The sequence below is a fragment of the Pseudopodoces humilis genome, chromosome 7 (genome assembly GCF_049639895.1).
Source record: "Pseudopodoces humilis isolate 2021_Gansu_Grassland_sample_001 chromosome 7, ASM4963989v1, whole genome shotgun sequence".
Lineage (NCBI taxonomy): Eukaryota > Metazoa > Chordata > Aves > Passeriformes > Paridae > Pseudopodoces > Pseudopodoces humilis.
In genome coordinates this window covers 61,221,332-61,242,114 of record NC_142206.1, presented here as the reverse complement: position 1 = coordinate 61,242,114, position 20,783 = coordinate 61,221,332, and the positions used below count along the sequence as shown (strand labels likewise).

General features: G+C 53.4%; 1 protein-coding gene across 1 annotated transcript; it reads left to right on the top strand.

Annotated features, from left to right (window-relative positions):
- Positions 1-3,870, top strand: ARF6 (ARF GTPase 6). The gene has a single exon (XM_014257463.2). It carries the CDS (start codon positions 346-348, stop codon positions 871-873), a length of 528 nt encoding a protein of 175 aa, XP_014112938.1. The 5' UTR covers positions 1-345; the 3' UTR covers positions 874-3,870.
- The last annotated feature ends 16,913 nt before the right edge of the window (positions 3,871-20,783 follow it).

Below are 20,783 nucleotides of genomic sequence, written 5' to 3'. Positions count from 1 at the left end.
AGCGGGTGCGGGCGCGCGCGGCCCCTTTCCGGCGGCGCGGGCGGAGGGAGCGGCGCGCGGGGCCCTCAGGTACGGCCGGGACGCTCCCGGGCCATCCCGGCCACTCCCAGCACTTCCCGGCGCTCCCCGGCCCTCAGGATCCTCCCGCCGCCACCGCGCCGGCACCCATGAGCTGAGGAGCCGCGGCGGGAGCCGAGGCAGGGGCGGGCGGAGCCGCCGCCGCGGGCCCGGCGGGGCAGGGGGGCCGCCTCCCCGCCGCCCCATGCGCGGCCCGCGCTGAGCCCCGCCCGCCCTTCCCCGCCGGGCCGGCGCTCGCCCTCTCGCCCTCCCTTGGATGCCGCCGAGATGGGCAAGGTGCTGTCCAAGATCTTCGGGAACAAGGAGATGCGGATCCTGATGCTGGGGCTGGACGCGGCCGGCAAGACCACGATCCTGTACAAGCTGAAGCTGGGCCAGTCGGTGACCACGATCCCCACCGTGGGCTTCAACGTGGAGACCGTCACCTACAAGAACGTCAAGTTCAACGTGTGGGACGTGGGCGGCCAGGACAAGATCCGGCCCCTGTGGCGGCACTACTACACGGGCACGCAGGGGCTCATCTTCGTGGTGGACTGCGCCGACCGCGACCGCATCGACGAGGCGCGGCAGGAGCTGCACCGCATCATCAACGACCGGGAGATGCGGGACGCCATCATCCTCATCTTCGCCAATAAGCAGGACCTGCCCGACGCCATGAAACCCCACGAGATCCAGGAGAAACTGGGCCTGACCCGAATCAGGGATAGGAATTGGTATGTGCAGCCCTCCTGTGCCACGACGGGGGATGGACTCTACGAAGGGCTGACGTGGTTAACGTCCAATTATAAATCCTAATGGGAGAGGAACTATTTAGTCTACAAAGAATTAAAGAAACAAAACAAAAAAAATTTAAACAAACAAAAAAAGGAAACAAAAAAAAAATAACCCACGTGGCTTTCCAGAAGAATGATTCTCTACTGAAAAGTAAAAACAAAACCGCATCCATAGGATTATGATCACCTTTCTCCAGTTGCCACCCTTTCCTCCTGCACCCTTGGCTGGATTCCTGTTCTAACTCCTCCTGCTTGGCGTTAGGATGCTCTAACCTCCGAATGTGACACGAACACAGGCACTAGATGCTATGGCAGACTTCCAGCAAACAGGGGAAGGACACATTATAGACTTGCTAAGTAACTTTTTTGTTTTGTTTTGTTTTCTTGTTTTTTTTTTTTTTCTTTTTCCTCTCGATAGCCCTTTGCTGGTTTGATTATTTTGGGGGATGTTGGGGGAGGGGGTCCATTTTCAGTGTATGCTTTCTGGGTCTACTTTTTTGATTATATATATATTTTTTTCTCTCTCTCTTCTCTCACTTTGCTGTAGATTGCTACTTTTTTGCATTCCTGCAGGATATGTTGCTAGGTCGACTTCATCTAGTAAACTGAAAATTGTTGCTTAAAATCAAACCGCAGTCTGTCTTTTTATATTGAGGACTTTTTTTTTTTTTAAAAAAAAAAGAAAAAAGTTCTGTTAATCTGTAACTAAACAGTGACTCAGTCTGGCTCCACGGCTCAGGCTAATGAGGGGAATTCTTGCCTGCAGTGGCAGAGAGTGGGAATTCCACTGTAACGCGTTCAAAGTGCGTGTCGGGCGCCGGGAAATATAAGAACTGCTTTGGAATGTCAGCTGGGAAGTTCTGACCCATACATCATGCATGAGGAGGGATGCAAAACCAGCTCTCCACACCACATAGCAAACAAGGCATGAACGATGCTGTAGTTCCAGGGTAGGCACTGGGCAGGTTTTTTGTCATAAATGAGGTTTAGTTGCAGTTTTTTATTACTTGGTGTCGGTCTCCGGGCCGAGGCTCTTTCCAGCAGATGCAGCAATAAAATGTTGCAATGAGTTTGACTTTCAATCAGATGTTTTGGCAAAAGTCCAGCTCTGACTTGCCTCTCGCTTCCATCTCGAGGCAGCTGGAGACACCTAAACCTTGAAAGGATTCCTGATTCTTTCCAACAGAAAGAAGGAAATTGTTGTTATTATTATTATTATTGTTCTTTTTCCATGCTGGAACCTTGCAAAGGGCGAGTTCCGTGCCGAGCTCTGCTCGAGCCCGGGGGTTCTGACATCAGGAATGGCCATTTTGAGGAAATCGCTTCTTGCTTTGGTTTTCCAAGCCTGGACTGAGCTCCTGGAGCGGCTGGAGCCTCCCCGTGTCCCGGTTGTTGCTGTAGTCCTGTAGGAAAGAGAACTATGCTGGATGTCTGAGGCCCATTGAGTAACTCCTAATGAGAGCGGGGAGGGGAGAGAGAGAGAATCGACGCTGAATGTAAACTTCCATAATTAGTTCTTAAAGGGCAAAGCAGCTCGTTAGCCATGTCACAGCCTGTAGCTGGGACTGGCCAATCAAAAACCCCACCCAGAGCGAGTATTTGCATAAAAACTCAATCAAGTATTAATTAACGCTGGGTGCACAAACTGTTAAAGCAGCTGGTTCTTATTCAGCCTTAAGGATTAACTTCAGATTTCCTCAAGGAGTTAAAACTCTGTTGGGGAATTCTAGGAATGTATGCTACAAAACCAGAAGAAAATGGCTTTTATTTTCCTTTTTTTTTTTTTTTTCCTTCCTTAATTGTTTTCTCTTTTCAAGAATATAATTTTTATGTGGAATTGGGGGCATTACACTACATTGCTGCAGTGGTGATTCTGCATGCTGAGTACCTTGTACATGGAGCTCTTACCAAAGATGTATGGGAAGATAAAAATCCTGAATTCACTTCTGAAATCCAATGCTTTGGAGCACTTCAAAGTCCTTTTAGAGTGTGGTTCCAAAAAAGCAAAAAAGACTTTTCTGGATGTGGGTTGCAAATGGGACTGGATGGGTTCTTGGTGCTAGAAGACAGAGCATTGATGGATTTTGTGAATTAGAGTCTGCAGAAGCTTAATGTAGAAATAACTTTTCCATCTTGGCCCTAAAGAAGAGGAAGTGAGATTAGTTTATTTTAATCCAAGGCTTTTTGCCATTGGAATATCATTGCTCTATTTTCTAGCTTTTATTTTTCTTTTCCTGTTGCTGTAACTTAATGAACAGTGTGGTGGTATAAAAACTTCAAATTACAACAATATGGTTACTGTTTTCTTCTGGAGCATCAATAAAATAGCCAAGCACAAAGTAAATGCCTAAACTGGAAAACTTGAAGCTCTATTAATGGTTCTTGAACTTTCTTAAACCTATTCTCAGTCAACATGAAAACTTCAATACCTTCATTTTTTGTCTGAGTTGGTTTCCTGTGTTTCCAAGCGCTGGGGCAGCCTCTGCATTAAGTTGGCTTTGCAATTTTGTATCCCCTTAGAAGTAACTTTGTAATTCTGTTTTGTAGGTGAAAGGAAATTGCTTTTGCTTCTGAAATTTTTTTTTTTAATTTTTTTTTTTTTTTTTTTGGGGTGGGGGGAATGGGGAGGAAGAGATGGGGGAGAAGAAGTTACCGGAACGTGTGGCGGAGCTGTCAGAAACAAACGGCTGCGGCCACCGAACAAAAACCCACAGGTTCCACTTCCAACACGTCTTTTCTAGGCTGTAGCTGGACCTCAGCACGAGGTAGTGGCTGTCAGGAGGATAAAAGTGGGAATTGTGTACGAAACAAACCAGTCTGGAGTTCCAAGTGCATCGATTTGTGTTCGTGTGAATTTATGGAGTAAGTTTGGAATGGCGTTCAATCGTGTCCGACCAAGTGACTGAGTTTGTGGCCTGTGATCTCCCTGACTGAAGTACCCAGGAATTTTGTGTTCTCAATATGGCTGTAGTGTTGGTAAAGAACTAATAAGCAGAAAATAAAGCAATTATACAGCAGAGCTCTCCTGGTATGTTACTTGTATTGAATTATGAGAGAAGCAGAAAGGGGCAATCTGGTGCCGGAGTCGGGCGTTGTGCTGGCATAAAGAGGGCTCTGTTCTGGATCTCCCAGATTGGAAGCCTGGCTGTAATTCCTTGGAGAATTAGATGAGAGACTATTTTTATAAGTGGAAAAGGAGGATGCTGCTTTAATATTCCCACTTGAGCAAACTTTATAGTCGGGGTTCTCCAGGCTCGGTGCCAGCCCCGGTGAGGGCACGCAGGGACTGTCACTGCTGTGTTCCAGGGAGGAAATTCCCTGGAAAGGACAGCCATGAGGCCAGGGATGGACAAAGGGGCGGATGAGTGACTAGGGGTGCTTGTGGAGTGACAGATGTGATGCTGGTGCCTCAGTAGGCCACGAGTGAGCCGATAAAAGGACTTGGGCAGGTGCTGGGGCTGCGGGGGGGCTGGGGAGCAGCGGGATATGGATCCTGTGACAGCTGCCATCCCCTGGGCCAGGCACAGGGGTCACAGCCGGAGCTCTGCTGGCAGAGGGCGCGGCGGGGGCTCCGAGGCTGCTTCCACAGCCACAGGTGCCTGCAACCACCTCCTTGTTGCAAAGCTTTGGGAATGCTCAGGAGCATCATTACCTGGTCTGGTGAGCAGCATCCCTGCCTATGGAACGAGCTTTGAGGTCCCTTCCCACCCAAACCGTTCCCTGATTCCCTGATTCTCCAGCCATGGTGGGCACAGGGGCCATCGCAGCCGTGATTCTCGGTGGAGCCTTCCCCTTCCAGGGTGTTCAGGCTCTGCCTGGCCTTCAGTCCAGGGTGGGGCTGTGTAAATGAACTTACTCTGACTTAATTAAACTCCTCTCAGCTGGGAGACAAGCAGGGGGAACCGGTGTCTGTCTCGCTGCAGCAGTGAGTCACTTTTCAAAATGCCGGCGCTTATCGGAGCTGACGCTGGGACTCAGCCCTCGGTCCCAGGGCCCTGTCCTCATGGCCAGCCCCTGGAAAAAGTGTTCCCACCATTCCTAATTGGAAATTATCCCTGCTAGTGCAAGTCCTCCCAGAAGAATGTGTCTGGCTTTAAAAACATTGTCAGAACAGCTGGGCACAAGGGCTGTGAGAGCCTGCTGGAGCTGAGGTGATCTCCTTCTCCCTGGGATTTGGGAATGGGGAAAAAGGGACTGCCAGGAGCAGAGAACTTGCTGTGGATGTGGAAGCAGCCTCGGTGTGAGCCCTGTGACTCAGACTTCCCTCTAACACACGGCTGTGCTTTTTATCTTGGATTTGCTTTAGTATCTGTCCAACCTGACAGGCTCAGTGTGGGGAATCTGAAATCCCCTCAGCTTTGGTGTTTTCTGGAAGTTAAAAATAAAACTTTCCCCTCGTCTCATGGGGAAGCATCAGCTCTCAGGGGCTGTTGGTGACTGAGTGTCACCTCTGCTGACTGACTCAGTTCCTCTTCTGAGGTTCTGCGTGCTCCGGCACCGCTCGTGGTTCGGAATTACGTCTGAGCGAAGGCTCTCAGGGCTTCAGGCCAAGGTGGAGCCCCACAATCCATCTCCCTTTCAAAAGTGGGAGCACCCCAAGAGCAGAATGGTGTAATTTTCACCCCTTGGCAGCTCTGGAAGGTGCAGGGGTGAGTCAGAGCCCCAGCAGCTCTGTGGAAGGTGCTTTTTACAGGCGGGAAATGGGGAGTGCAGGGGGTGCTCCAGGAAGTGGCTCTGCTCTTGCTTAAGAACAGGTATCTCTGGCCTCCTTAAGAAAGGAGGGGGAAAAAAGTCAAGATGTGAGTCATTGCTGAGTGTCACAGTGATTTAACAGGCTCTGGCCCCTGCTTTGCCTCAAGTTTTCCCTTCCAGAGGCTGGACTTCACTCCCCTGTTCCTGGTTTTTTTTAGTTGCATCTTCCAAGCCAGCTTTAGTTAGAAAAAATGCTTCAGCAGGGTTTAATGAATGTCCTGTGAGATGGAAATTGGTGATGCTTGGAAATTGGTAACACTTGGAACACTTTGCTTTTGTTAGAGGTTTTCAGGTGAGAGCAGCCCCCAACAGCTCCTGGATCCCTAGAGGATCCCTGTGCTCCAGCTTCCTTCCAGTGGGTGAAAACTCCCCTGGTGGTTAAACAGATACGAGGAGGGAGCCAAGGTGTAGCAAAGAGCTGAATTCCTGGCTGGGAGGGTGGGCAGGCCCTGGCACAGAGTGCTCAGAGCAGCTGTGGTTGCCCTGGATCCCTGCAAATGCCCAAGGCCAGGCTGGATGGGGCTTGGAGCAGCCTGGGACAGTGGAAGGTGTCCCTGCCATGGCAGAGGGTGGCACTGGATGAATTTTAAGGTCCTTGCTCAAACCATTCTGGGATTTTATGATTATGTGAACTCCTAAAATTATCCCCATCCTTGTGCCTAGAATGGATTCCTTGCTTGATTTTCCACTGCCTGGACCAAGCACTGGCTTAATCCCAAAGTTTCTGATGGAGCAGGAGGGGTTTTCTCATCATTGCAAGGCATGAAAACCTGTGGAAAGCTGCAGCAAACACTGCATTGCATACAGTGATAGTGGTGAGCTGTTTCATGAGAATGCACTTTTATTTCACTTTTTGGGGGAAAAGAGGAAAACCTCAAGCAGCTTCTGTAGTTACAGGACAGTAGGACACGGGGTGGGCTGGCCGGGAGACCTCAGAAGCAAGAGAAGCCTTTTCCCAGGTTTATCCTGGATTTTTGAGAAGACTACATTGCTTTTTTTGTTGCTGAGCTCCAGCAATTCTTATCCCACGAGGATCCATCAGGGTTAGGGTTAGGATCATGCCTGGATCATTGCTTCAGGGGACAGAGAAGAGCAGAGGGAAGCATCCAGTGCCAATCCAGCCCCAAAATACCTCTGCCATTCCTGCAAGGCTGCTAGTGGGGAAGGAACTCATTCCATGCAGGCTGGGAGTTCCAGCCTGCAGTGCCTGGTGCTGACAGCTCCTAACTGGGCAGCACCTCTGGCTTGGAGTGCTCACTCCAAGGGAGACTTTGCACTTTGTGTGTGGAACATGGGGATTGCAAAGTCCCCGTGCTGTTGATATTTGTTATTTTTGCCCCGAGGAGCTTTGTACATTTTCCCTTAGGAAGCAGCACGACCTCCCACCACCACCACGCACCACTGGAGCGGGATGTGCCCACCATTATTCCATTAGCTCAACATCTGCCAGGATGCCTTTCCCCACAGGGGCTGGATTAGGCTGGAACTGACCCAGCTCTCTGGGAAGCTTTTCCTATCATGTACTTGTGGCTTTCAGGCTGCTGTCCTGGCTGTAACCACCCCCATCACCCTCCTCACACCGCAGAGAGGGAGCTTTGGCAGGCCAGCAGGGAGCTGGCTTTACCTTTGCCTCCAAAGAATGTCTGTTAAGTGTTCAAATTCCATCCTGTATATTCTGGAGCTACTCATATTTTCAATAGAACGTGTTTTTTGGGCTCTGATGACTCAGACCGGGCTGGTTTTCACATCAGCACTGAAAATAGAAGCATTTGGGTAGGGAGGTGAGGGGCAGCAGCAGGACAGCCACTGCTGGTGTGCTCGGTGGCTCTTTGCTGTCTGACACAAAGGTTTGGGATGATCTTCCCTGGCTCTGCTTGCTGGAAGAAGAGCCAAGCTCAGCAAGGGCCGGTGTGGAAGCCGCTGGCATCCGGCACTGCGTTGTGGGAGCTGAATCGCTGCCAACAAGCTGTCCCTGGATCTCTGGCTCATCTTACAACCTTGGACCCGTTAATGAATCTGAAGTCCTGCAGCCCTTGCCTCCAAACATTTGGAGTATGTGGCATTTGAGAGCCAGGATCACCATCCAGGCTGGGCTCTGGGTGCTGGAGATGCTCCTGGGCTGCTCCTGCTGCTCTCCTGCAGCTCAGCTTTGGATCTGCTCCTGGCCACGTTGGCTGCAGCATTCCAGCCTCTTCAGGGAGGGCTGGGAATATTGCAGGGAGTAGGGCAGAGGTGTGTTCTCCTTTAAGGAACACTGCCTGCAATCTCAGGATCTCAGCTCCTGCCCTACCTGTTTGGCTGATGCCTCACAGAGAAATCCTGCTCTGCGTTTTCCCCTGGATGTGAGGTTACACTTTTAACCACAGCACCAGAACTCCCCGGCTTTTCATTTCATCATGGCTATTATTATGATTTTTGGAGGAGAATGCATCTCCCTACCAGGATGAGCCACAGCTTTTCCATCTTGTTTGGGGTTGCCTGTGGGTTTCCCCGACCCAAGGCCTCCAGGTCAAAGCCTGGAACCTCCTGCTCTAATGCTGCACTCGCTTTTTCCCTCCTCACCATTGTAGTGTCCCCCCAGCCCTGCTCTGCTGTGGGGGAGAAGGGGCTCCACAGCTCCTCCTTCCCCTCTCCAGGCTCTCCAGCTCCCGGAAAAGCTCCCAGTAGTGAAACTGGTTAATCACGTTGACACTGGAGGAGTGCTGGCATCCGAGAGGGATCTGTGGATTAACTGGTTCCGGTGTTTGCCAACTTCTCGGCAGCTTGATGCATTATTCAGCAGCCGGGCTGCTTTCGGGCCTTCGGAAAATCTGGAGCTTCCCAACACTTGAGGGTTTATGAATTGACGTCTCTCCTTGCAGCTTCCTCCTCCCTTGGATGGCCAATTAACCGTGGGCAATTAAACACCAGAGCCGGAGTGTTTTGCCGCCGGTTCCACAGTCTGCAGAGAAGGCTCGGGGCACCCGCAGCTTCCTCCTGGGTTCTATCCCACCTCCCAGCATCCGCCCCTGGGAAAGCAGGTGCTATTTAAGACATGGGATCTGTGGACTCGTTTAACATCTGCCAAATCCCCGGCATTCCCAGGTTGCCAAAAATGTGGCGACGGGGAAGGCTCCGGGACAGCCGCAGCTGCGGGCTCAGGAGCAGCCCGTTCCCAAAGCTGCAGTTCAGGCCGGAGCACTTGCAGATGGCTGATAGGGAGGGAGAGGTGACTCACGGAGATGAAATATCCTGCTGCGCCCGCCTCGTGGGCAGCGACGGCTCAACACACCTACGGCATTCACAGCCGGCTCCGGCATCCCTGCTTTGCTTTTGCCTCCAGGTAGAGGGGAAAACCGGGAAAGGCAGATGCTGTAGTAGCTGGGAAGGCCCTAGGACAAAGGGACAAGAGGACAGAGAGGCATGGCAGCGCCTGGGGGAGGCTCGTTATTCCTTAAACACATTTATATCCATCGGTTTCGATGGCAAAACCCGGATTGCCGCATCCTTTCCCACGCCGCAATCCCGCCGCTGACTCGGTGCCAGCGGAAGGCGCTTGCGGGTCCATCAGGTCCGAGACAACGATTTTCCATCTTCTCTGATTGTTCCAGGCACTGCAGAGTTGTTGTTGTCAGAGCCTGTTCCCCGTTTTGGAAACATAATTGGAATTATGCAAATTCCGGTGCGGCACCGGTGAGTGACTGACGCGCTCCTCGCCCGGAGTTGGGATATTGGAGCATGGAAAGGCCGTTCCATCCCGGGAGAACCGGGGGCTCAGCCCCGCTCCTGCCGCAGCTCCCGAGCATCGCAGCTCGCTCCGGGGCTGCTGGGCAAAGCGCAGAGCTCGGCCCGTTCCTGCCCCAGCACCCCGTGCTTGGAGCTGCGACACAACCGCTCGCCCACGCTGGCGTTGCCAAAATTCCTGATGGTCTGGAGCTGGAGCTGTTTTAGGGATGCTGAGCTGCCCAATGGCAGCTCGGGGAGCAGAGTGGGATCCGGAGCACAAGGCTTGAGGGACTGGAGCGAGACTCCCTGGGAGGGTTGGGACGCTGCTGCCCTCCAGACACGTGGTGGGATCGTGGAGATGGTGCCTGGATCGGGCTGCGGTTCCCACCTGGAATGTGCTTTAGGCATTGTCCCGCTGGCCTGGCGACTCGGCCGTGCCCGTGGGAGCGGTCCCTGACACAGCCCAAAGTCCTCCCGCAGGGAGATCTGCGAGAGGAAAGAGGGATTTTACCAAAATAACAGCACTTCTCCCCCCTCCCATCTCAGCCTTTCCATCCGCGCGTCCCGCAGCGGTTCCTCTTTTAGCACCACGTCTCCTAAAAAAAAAAAAAGTGTTGACTGCAGCTTTTCTGGAGGCTGCAGCGCTCCCGCCCCGGTGACTGCACAGCTCTTCCCAGCCTCCTTCCCGCTGCGGTTCCTGGGCTGAAGGCAATCTTTTCCGGTCTGATCGCATGGCCAAGGAATGTAAGTGCACATCCAGCGTGTCTGGAGTCAGTTAAGTGCCAACAGCCAGGCTTTTGGGAGCAGCACGGAGGGAAAAACGATGCCCAAGTTGCTGCTTCCCCAGGTCCCTTTGGATTTGGGACGTCGGTCCGGCTGCCCCATCCCCGACCTCGGCGTCTCCACCCGCGTCGTGGGTGTGCGGCAGCGATTTCTGACTCTCCACGGTCAATAAAGTCTTGGCCAAGTGGAACAAAAATATTCAACCTGGTTAGTTTGGAAGGTAATTCCGGCTAATAAATAAACGAGGTTGGGAAAAAAACCCCGGTGATCCAGCGTGGCCAATGAGCGCATCATCGGCGCTCCCCCAGAGACACTGCGGAGGGGGATGAGGGTAATTAACAAAGCAATTAATGCAAGATATGAAGCTGCTTCCCAAATACACAAGGAAATCCAGACTCCAGCTGCGCTGGCATCGCTTGTGCTGGCAAAGGCCTTGTCTGTGCTGGAAGGGGGATGCACGTGGTGTGTTTGTTTGCAGGATCCATTATCCAGGAGAAGCAGCAGGTTGGGGATTTGGCATCTTCCAGCAGGTCCCAAAGCTCTCCATGAGCTTTGGTGGGATCTGTGCTGCCCCTCAAAATAAAGCTGGAAAAGGCCAACTTGAGCAGGAGACGAGCAGCTCTTTCCCAGCTGCCGGGGCTGGGTGATCCAGGGCTGCAGCTCCCCAAGCATCTCTCCAGGCCAGCTGCTTTGTCAGCTTGGAGCTCTTGGAAAGAAGAATGGGATGATGTTTCTGCAGCAGAGCCAACATCCAGCACGCTCAGCTTGGCTGCTGTCTGTGCATGGGGCAGTGCTCAGGCCCAGAGCTGGATGGAAATGCCTTTAAATGTGGATCTAAATTGGATCTAAATCTATTTCTGTGCTGGGGGTGAGCTCAGGGAAAGGGGGAAAAAAACCCCAAAGAATGCTACTAGCTCCAATTGCAAAGATTCATATATACTAATATATATATAAAAAAATAACTGGAAAGGTTTATCTTTATTTGTGTTGAGTGAATCCCAGATTTTATAGATCAAAGAAATCAAATGACACCACATGTTACAGAATCCCTGAATAGTTTGGTTTTGAAGGGACTTTAAAGCTCATCAGTTCCAACCCCCTGCCATGGCAGGGACACCTTCCACTATCCCAGGGTGCTCCAAGCCTTGTCCAACCTTGGACACTTCCAGGGGTCCAGGGGCAGCCACAGCTTCTCTGGGCTGCTGGGAGCTCATGTCAAGGGAAAAAAGGCTCTGGTGTGGCTCCAAGTGCTGCCATGTGATTTTCTGGGCAGACACGCCATCCTCTCATGGTTTGTGGGAGACTCAGGAACTGGATCTGGGCATTTCTGCTCTTTCTTTACACAAGTGTGAAGCCTTGGGAGCACCTCCCCATTTCCCAGCCATGTCTTCCCGGCACCAACTCTCCTCTTCCCAAAATATCCCCTCCACAAAGCTCTCACAGCTCAGGCTGCCCCAACAGCATTCTCAGGGCGTTGCCTGCGAGCCTTCCCACTAAATTATATATAACACTTGGGTTTGGGGTGGGATTTTTGGGAAGGAAATCTGTTGCCAAGCAATGGAGCTGTGGCCCGGCTCTCTCCTCCCAAACTGAGACTCAGAAGTGTGTGTAAAATATCTGAGACATCTCAAGTGGGGTTGTAGGAGGTTGGATCATGGAAACGTGGAGGAAAAGCTGCTGCTGGGGTTGGGAGAAGGTTTTCCTTTCATTTTCCAAAGCCAAAGCTGGAAGTGGAGAGTTGTTTGAACCCAGAGGCAACAAGAGATATGTGGGATCATGAGAAATCCCCCAAGGGTCCTGTGGGGAGTTCTCCCCATGGATTTACACCCTGGACATGTCCTGGACAGCATGTATAAAAACCAGTGGGTTTTCTCCCCAAAAGGAAGGTGGGATCAGCCCTGGCACAGAGATGTTGCGGGATCAATCTCAGCACCACAAACAGGAGCACGAAGCGTGGCAGCCACTTGTCAATCTGTGGCACCCACAGTGGTGTGGGTGAACCAGAGGGTCAATATTGACCCTCATCCCACAGCTGGGGGGCTGGCAGTGCCCGCTGGCCTCCCTGGGAAAGCTCCAGTGGGAATGACAGTGCCAATCCAGTGAGTGACTTCATCCCGATGCCGCCGAGCATCGCCCGCGCTGCAGCCCCAAGTGGGAGCCCTTGTTTTGCTCCAGGCCCGGAACAGCCCCGCAGGAGGGTTTCAGCTGACAGCAATCCAGAGGGATACAAGGTTTTCCTGATGTTTTCCCCAGCTGTTCAGCTTGGGAGGGAAATCCCACCGGCGTGCTTTCCTCATTAACCGCTGTCACATTTTCCAGGCAGAGCCTCGGTGTGCCAGGCGCTGATTTGCATCACCAGATCACAAGGATGTGACCTAATTAAATTTCAGCTCTTTTCAATATGATTTTCATACTCACACAGGGCTTTTTTTTGGACCTGTGGAACCAGCTGTCTCGGCAGGGATGTCTCAGGCTTGGAATGGAAGTGGAGAAAACATCTAATTTCCCACTGGGAGCGGCTGTGGAGGCGAGCTCTGGGGTCTCTCCAAAGCCCTTCTCTGCTCCCAAAGTTTGATTCACAAGAGTGAATTGCGTTATTGTTTGAGAGCAGATTTTTTTATTATTATTTATGCAGAGGGGAACATGTTACTCCCACCCCTCTTCCCATGCAGATGGATTTAGGTCACGCTGGGAAGAGGGGTGGGAGAACCTGGAGTGAACCACATCCCTCCTGGAACAAAACCTTCCCAGGGCTCAGCACTGGTTCTTACAAGATGCCTCCAGTCAAGACAGGTCCCATCAAACCCCACCAAGGCCCCTCAGCACAAGGCAAATCCAACCATTCCATGCATCCAGACCTCCCCAGGAGTCTTTTAATCCCCAAAAAATATTAGTTGGAGTCTTAATTTTCTCTGGGAAGGTTCTGTTCACCAGTGAGGGTAACACAGGGGGGTATCCCAGCTGGTTTTTTGGCTGAATGAGCAGAATCCCCTGCGTTTTCCCATTGCTATGGCAAGGGGGAGAGCCGGGATTTTTGTGCATGGGTTGGTAAATCCGGCCTGTTCTGCACGGCTGATTTGCCCTGCAATTAATTAAGGGCATTCTTCACTACCCCTCGCAATTAACATAAAGAAAACCCAATTAACTCTTGCACAGTGGACGCCGAGTACCGCCTTGGGCAGCGTGAAACCTCCCTGCTCTCCTGCGGGAAAAATCCAAAGATTGTCATCAAAGATTGACCACAGACCCCACACCAGAGCCCAGAGCCCGTCCTGCTGCCATCCCTCTGGAATCACCCAGTTCTCCCTGACTGAATCACATCCTTGGCTTTGCCAGACCTGTTGGTGTTGGTGTTTGGCTGTGAGCTGGGAATTGGGATGGAACAGAAGATTTGGGTGGAAAAGGACATTTCTGGCCATCCTCAGGCAGGCTGGTGCTTCTTCCCACAGCTCCTGGGCTGTGGTGGTGACTTTGCCGAGAGCCCAGAACAAAGTAGGTACAAAGGGCACTTCTCCTGATCCTTTGGTCACTCATCCTCCTTTTTTTATAGCTGAAGCCATGAGTCTGGGAGCAGAGTCAGCCTGGGAGCAGAGTCTGGGAGCAGAGTCAGTCTGGGAGCAGAGTCAGTCTGGGAGCAGAGTCTGGGAGCAGAGTCAGTCTGGGAGCAGAGTCTCTCCGTCCCTGGCATCCACACCCCGGTGGCCACACCTGTAATCCCTGCCATGAGGCACAGCAGGTATTTCCTGTTCCTGGACTGCTCCAACCTGCCCTGCACGGCTCCGGCTGCCCCGAGCAGCTCCCGGCTCTCCCGGCTCTCCCAGATCCATCTGGGTCCTGCAGAGCAGTGTGGCTGCAAGGATGAGCCGTGCTCTCTCCAGTCTCCCCCAAAAAATATGGGAGGAGGGAGGGGATGGCAGTGCCCTGCTAAGGTAAAGGGTGAGAGGTGACACAGTCTGAGCTGGCTCCTGCTGCCTCACCAAGTGCTTGGGATTTGCCCCCAGGATTTGCCTCTGGAATTCCCTCACTGCCACAACATGTTGAATTTGCCAGGTCTCTGAGCAGGGAAGTGGCTTGGTGACTTCCAGCTACTGTCCTATGTCACTTTCTCACCTCCTCTGGCTTCTGAATTTTGGTTTGGTTGGATAAACCATGCTCTGGCTGGTTTATCTCCTCCCAGATGACCTGGAGCAGATCCAGTGTCCTCCTCAAGCCTGGAATTGCTAAAAATCCCAAGTGCTGGCACCACCAAGCATTTTTTTTTAACTAGTGTAACACTTTTTAGGTGTTTGTGTCCAGTGCATTGGGCAAACCCTGGGCTTGGATGTGAACAGAGCAGCCTCCTTCCCACAAAAGCACGTGGAGATCCTTCATGTCCAGCACTGAGCTCTGAGCCTGAGGAGAGCTGGAGGTTTGTCCATGGAGGGGCTCAATCCCACATCCCCCACGCCCTCCCCAGGGCCAGCCACAGTTCTGTGACAAAGTGATGGCACCAACCACCATTATTACACTGACTGCAATTCCTGAACATCCAACCCTGTCCTCAGCCCCTGCCAATAATCCTCGGGGACAAAAGACCCCGAGGGCAGCTCCTGCCCCCGCCTCTAATTCCTCCCCTTCACCCTAATCCCCGGCCCTTCTGTCGCAACGGCCAAATCCAATTAACCGTGCAAGGATCGAGCTCCACCGGCGATCAAACAAAGCTCTCAGGATGGGTGAGGTGGCAACGCTGGGGGTGGAGGAGCCATCCCTGCCTTGAGTGGGGTTTATTCCCAAAAAAAAGAGAGCAGGGAGTTGTGTCTGGGCAAGGAGTGAGGGAGGGGAGGTGGTCTGGGACTCGTGGCTGTGGCTTTGCTGGAGGTGGCTGTTTTTTCCCAGTTTCCCAGCTGGCTTGGTTGTGGTACCAGCTTCCAAGGTCCCACTCCAAACATCCCCATGGATCCCACTCAGCCTCCAAGACTTAAAATCCACTTGCTCAGGGTTTGCCATGAGCCTCTGAGCTCTGTTTCGTGTCTGGTTGCAGAGGAAGATGCTCTGGTCCCCCTCCTGGCACGGAGGATGGCTGGGGATTGGAAGGATGTTCTCCAAACTGGCCGCACTTCCAAGGGTCCCAAGTTTTTTTCTCATGATCTTGCTTGCCAAGAAGAAAAAAAGACTCAGCATGGAGGTAGCACAAATTTAGGAAGGTCCCAGTGAGCCCCCACCAGGACCAGAGTGCAGCCAAAGAAAAACCCAAGAGTTTGGATTTGCAGCTTTTGTCAGGATGAACTCAAGCTGCAATTGGGATGTGAAATCAGGTAATTTTGGGATGGAGAAGCTCCTGGGATAGAAAGAAGGAGGGGAGCAAGGGGAACTGGAGGGTGCAAAGGCAGCAGAACAATGAGGAAAGGCTTTGGGGGCATGGAGGATGTGCTGCTTTTCCAGGCAGGCACAGATTGGGTAAAAGGTGAATAAATGCTGGTTGGCCCCAGAAGGACCAGGCTGCACCTTAAATGAGGCAGAGAAACACATGAAAACAGAGGCTGAGTCCACGGGGACGAGGTGCAGCCGGCCAGGGGACGGCTGTGGGTGGCACATTGACCACTGGCAGCTGCTCCCAGACCCGAGCTAATGTTTAGCTTTGGACTTTGCCAAGTTGTCCAAGGGGCAAAGGAGGAGGAGGAAGATGAGGGCGGGTGACCCGAGTGGAGCGGAGAGTGGCTGCGAGCCGGGCCAGCGCCCAGGGCTGTGACTCCCGCACTAGCTGCAGCTCAGAGGGAGCCACTTCTGGGTGTAGTTTCTGCTGGTTTGGTCCTGATTCAGCAGGACATTCCCTGACAAGGCCTTGCTGAGCTCCTCATTTAGCTCAGCTCTTCCTGATGTTATTTTATTCCCCACACACCGGGCTCCAGACAGCATTTGCAAGGGCCGCACTGAGGGGACACTGTTGTGGACAGGGTGAGGAGCCTGGTGGCATCGCTGGCAAGGCTGCAAATGTGTCCCCAGCGCTGGCCCAGGGCTGAGCATGTCCCATTGGCCTGGATAACCCACCCTGGCAGGCGCCTCATCTCTATTTTAACCCCCCTCTCCTGGGAAGTAATTAAGGACGTGTCTATTAATTGCTGTGTCACATCAGCACGGATTGTCCCTGTCACCACCGGTGCCCCCTGAGCAGCTCCCACTGGACCATTGCCCTGTGTCTCCTCTCCATCCCCATCACCTCTACCCTGCAGCATCTCAAATCTTCACATTTTGAGTTCTACCTTCCCAAACAATTTTGCACAGCAACGTTCTCCAATCCCAGATTATTCTAATGACACTGTGGAAAAGCTAAAAATAGGAGAGAGGCATTTTCTGCCTTTCCCCCAGCAGCCACTGTCGGGAGCATGGGGACAGCACCGGCAGTGGGAGCCTCCGAGGTGTTTGCAGGGAGCGTTTGGAGAGTATCACACCTCCCCTTTCCCTTCCCAGCCCTGGATCTTTAAATATCTGGCCCAAATCCACACAAGACTGTAGCTGCTTAACTCCTTCCTTGCACTCAATTCCAAAAGCAATTGGGCACCTGGATGGGATGGAGGACTTGGGGTGGTGGGTACAAAACACTCCTGAGTGTGCCAAACTTCAGCCACAGTGTGGGTGGTGGGATCCTCTTGGCTTCCCTGGGGACCTCCTGGCTCCAGTGGGAACCTTCCAGCTCCTGTGGGATTCTCAGAGCCCACCTGTTTTACCTCCTCTCCTACCAGGGCTCTTGGATATCTCGGGGTCCTGCATGTGCCAGAAAATGCTGTGGGAAGCAATATCTGAATCCACGCTGCTTTCCCTAAAATGAGCATCCAAAAAATGTGATGTACTCATCCAGAAATTGTGCACTCCCCAAAAAAGTGATGCCCTGCCCCAAAACCAGCTATGCTGGATGTAGCACCTGAACACACTCAGCAGTGAATCAGCAGCCTGGGGGCAGCTGTTCCAAGTTATTTTTGTTTAAATTTAAGGTATCTGATGGAATCCTCCACTCAGCAAGAGTGGCTGGAGCTTGGAAATCCACAGGGAAGTGTGGACAACATTCCCCACATGGCCCTGCCAGCCCTCAGAGCCCACCAGGCATCAGCTGGGTCAGGCAAGGGGAGCAAAACCCACAGAAACTTCACCAACTTCATCCACAGCTTCAGCTCGGACTCGCAGAGCCTGCACTGGGAACGGGTCCGTGCACCTCTCCAGGCATGGAAATCGGTGCTGGCACGAGGGCACGGATGCAGATGGAGAGGCAGGGAGCAGCCAGGGAGCAGCCAGTCCCAGCACGGACACTGTTTGCCCCCTTGGGACGCAGAGATCCCAAGAGGAGCGGGATGAAGCTCCGAGGATGTCAGGCCAGGATTGTGCCGAGCTGGAGGCGGGATGGGCTCTGGAGGCCGGGCAGAGCAGGAAGAGCAGCGGCCGATGGCTGCAGGGGGAACAGAAAGGCCGTGAGCCGCTGGCTGCCACACGCCAGGAACTGCCCTGGAGCAGAGCAGAGCCCGATGAGTCAGAGGGCTCGGACACAATGGGAAGCGCAGGCTCAGCAGGGCTGGGGACACGCAGGGACAGGGACATGCCCGGACGGGGCCTCAAGGCTGCAGCACCCTGAGCAAACCCTCCTCCAGGGCAGAGGTGGAACAGAGGGAAAAACGCGGCTTTTGCCGCGAGGGAGAGGAAGGAAATGGGTGAACTCATGGCTCTGCCATGCATCCTCCCCGTCCTGCACTTCCCACTGGCGCTGGCAGGGTACCAGGGACCACATCCCAGGCCGGCTGCTTCCCCAAGGCACCCCCACTTCCCTCCTGCCCACTGCTGCCTTCTCACTTCTGCAGCCTTTCCCGTTTTATAGATTTCCTTTTTTTAAAATAAACCCCAAAAAAGCAAACCCAGGAGAACAAGAGGAATAAAGAAATAGCCACTGGTTTACCTCCTGATCTGAGTCACCCCAATGAGGACTTGGCTGCTCCCACATTCCCCATGGGAGCTGGTGAGGGCAGGAATAACTCACACAGGATAATTACAGGTCTGAAGATGGAGGTGCTGCCTGGGCATGAGGTCCCACAGCTCACAGGGATGGGAAACACCTCCCATGGCAAACCCAGGGTGTACTCAGACATCCATCCCCCAGGGGAATTTGGGAAACATCCTCCAAAAACATCTCCACAGGCCAAAATGGTTTTGATAGAATTTCAGCCACCGCTTTCTCTACTCGTTGTCATCTTTCTTCCACTTCACATAGGAAGGTGGCTGGGAGAAGAAAACACTGAACTTGGACATAAACATGGATCACCATCACCCTGGAGGTCCTGGTCACTCCCTGGGGCTCAGACTCAGGGCTGGAAACCACAGCTCTGGCTGCCCACAGGGGCAGGAATGGGCGCTCCAGGGCCTCTGTGCTGCACAAACCTCATGCTTTGCATGGCCTCAGAAAAGAGACCTTTTTCTTTTTGTTTCAGGATGTGAAAGGAGACCACAAGACCGTGGTCCCACGGCTTCCCCAGCCCAGGATGACAGGACACTGCACCAGCAGCAAGCAGATCAAACTGGCACCATTTCAGGAGGGAAAGGCTGGGATTCCTCCCCTGGCATCCCACATGCCACACAGGCACTCAGGGGCAGTGCTGGCAACATGTGCTGGGCCAAGGAGCCACATCCACACCACCACTGTCACCAAGGAGTGTCCCCATCCCCCTGGTCAGGCTGCCAGAACACCTGGGGTTTGAAATCATGAAACCCCTGAACAGTTTGGGGTGGAAGGGAACTCAAAGCTCATGTTGTTCCACTGCCTGCCATGGCAGCGACACCTTCCACTATCCCAGGCTGATCCAAGCCCTGTCCAGCCTGGCCTTGGACACATCCAGGGATCCAGGGGCAGCCACAGCTCCTCTGGGCACCCTGTGCCAGGGCCTCACCACCCTCACAGCCAAAAACCTCTCCCTAATATCTAGTCTAACCCTGACCCCTGGCAGTGGGAAGCCATTCCCCTGGTCCATGCCCACCTCCCATGGCACCATGAGGTGGGGGGCAGGTGCAGCAGGGATGGGAGAGCCCCTGGATGTGACCTCCTGTCACTGAGCTGTCACCCTGCCGTTGTCACTGTGCCATTTGCTCCTTGGCTGGGGCTCAGGAAATGGCACAAGAGCAGCAGCAGCCACAGAACCAACCCCAGGCACCGTTTAACGGAGCTGTTTGCCCAGGCACCGCGAGCCCACCGCAGCTGGGTGGAGCAGGAGCAGATCCACAGGAATAAAAACCCTTTTCCCTAATGCTGCAGGAAAGCATAATTTTCTAAAAGGAGAATCCATTTGTCCAGGACTACATGCCACAGAAAACGATTACACAGCTGGGGAGGACACTTTCCCAAGCAAAGCCACCAGCCCTGTGGGATGTGTGGGAGCAGGTCCTGGCCTCACACAGTCCCAGGGGCTCTGCAGCAGCACCAGGAATCACTCATGGATGGCCAGATCCGAACACCAGCCCTCCTTCTGGCAGCTACCCTGTCCTAGAAAGGGACAAATACCCATGGAGCATCACGGGTTCTGCAGTTTGTGACTGATACCATGACAAGAAGCCATCAGTGATTGATGTGGCTGGTGCTGAGCTGGCATTGCACACTGTGCTCCCTCCCGGACCGCGCGCCCTTGATCCAAGCGGAACTGGAACAGCTCCACCGGCTGTCACAGCCAGGAGTGAGCAGCCCAGCAAAGCCCCAGAGGCACCACGGGATGGTGACACTGCCACTGCTGTCACCAGAGGGACAGGGCAGGCCAGAGGCAGCCTCCAGGGCTGTGGGGTGACCCAGCACAGGAACACCACGGCTCTCCCAGGAAAATCAAGTGTGACCTCCACACCCACGGCCCACACAGTTTCCCATCGCTTGAGCTGGTGTTGAAACCACACCAGAAAATAATCCACAATTTAAGCCTGACTTCAGGCAAACATCTCAAACTCCCAAATGTCTCTGCCTGTGACACCAAACTGGCTCCCACAGCAGCAGCACAGGGAGGTTTCCTGCTCTCTCTTGTGAGGACACAACCAAGTCTCAGCAAGGCGAGGCCCAGGGTGGGTACTGAGCTGGGATTTGGTGGATTTGGTGTTGCTGGTTCCCACCACAGCCAGCCTGGAGGCAGAGCCCAGGGATGAGCTCTGCTGTGGAGAGCTGAGACAGATTTGGGCTGGCATGGCAGGAGGGACTTCCAGGGATAGGAGTTCTCCAGAGCACCTACAGAAGAGCCTGTCACAGCCAGACTTCTCCAAAGAGCCCCTGAGTTTAATGGAAGTGGCACCAAAACACTATCTCTCCAAGGAATCAGGACAAATCCAACTGGGACAAACAGGACAGGTGAGAGAACAGAGAGGTTGGCAAGAAGCAGGATCACAACCTCCCTCGCATCCCATTTCCCACGAGGGCTCCACACCCTTTCCTAGCTCAGAGCAGGCAGCCACCAGCTTCTCCAGACACGGTGGAGCTGAGCCCCAGTAGGATCCCATCCCCCCTTCCCAAAGCCCTTTTTTCTCCCCAAAAAGCAGCTGTTTGACGTGGTGGCTCCGGGGACAGGTGGCCCCTCCCTGCTGCCCTGGTTAGCGGCGGTTTCCTCTCCACAGCTGCAGAGCAGCAGCAGTTGGGCTTTACATCCCCTCGCCGGGTGCAGCGGGTGACGGGAGGTGACGCAGGGGGTGACAGGACCCAGCCCCCTCCCA

What these genes read in the sequence shown, in the direction of transcription:
- ARF6 (XM_014257463.2), top strand. Translation starts at nt 346, where the DNA reads ATGGGCAAGGTGCTGTCCAAGATCTTCGGGAACAAGGAGATGCGGATC.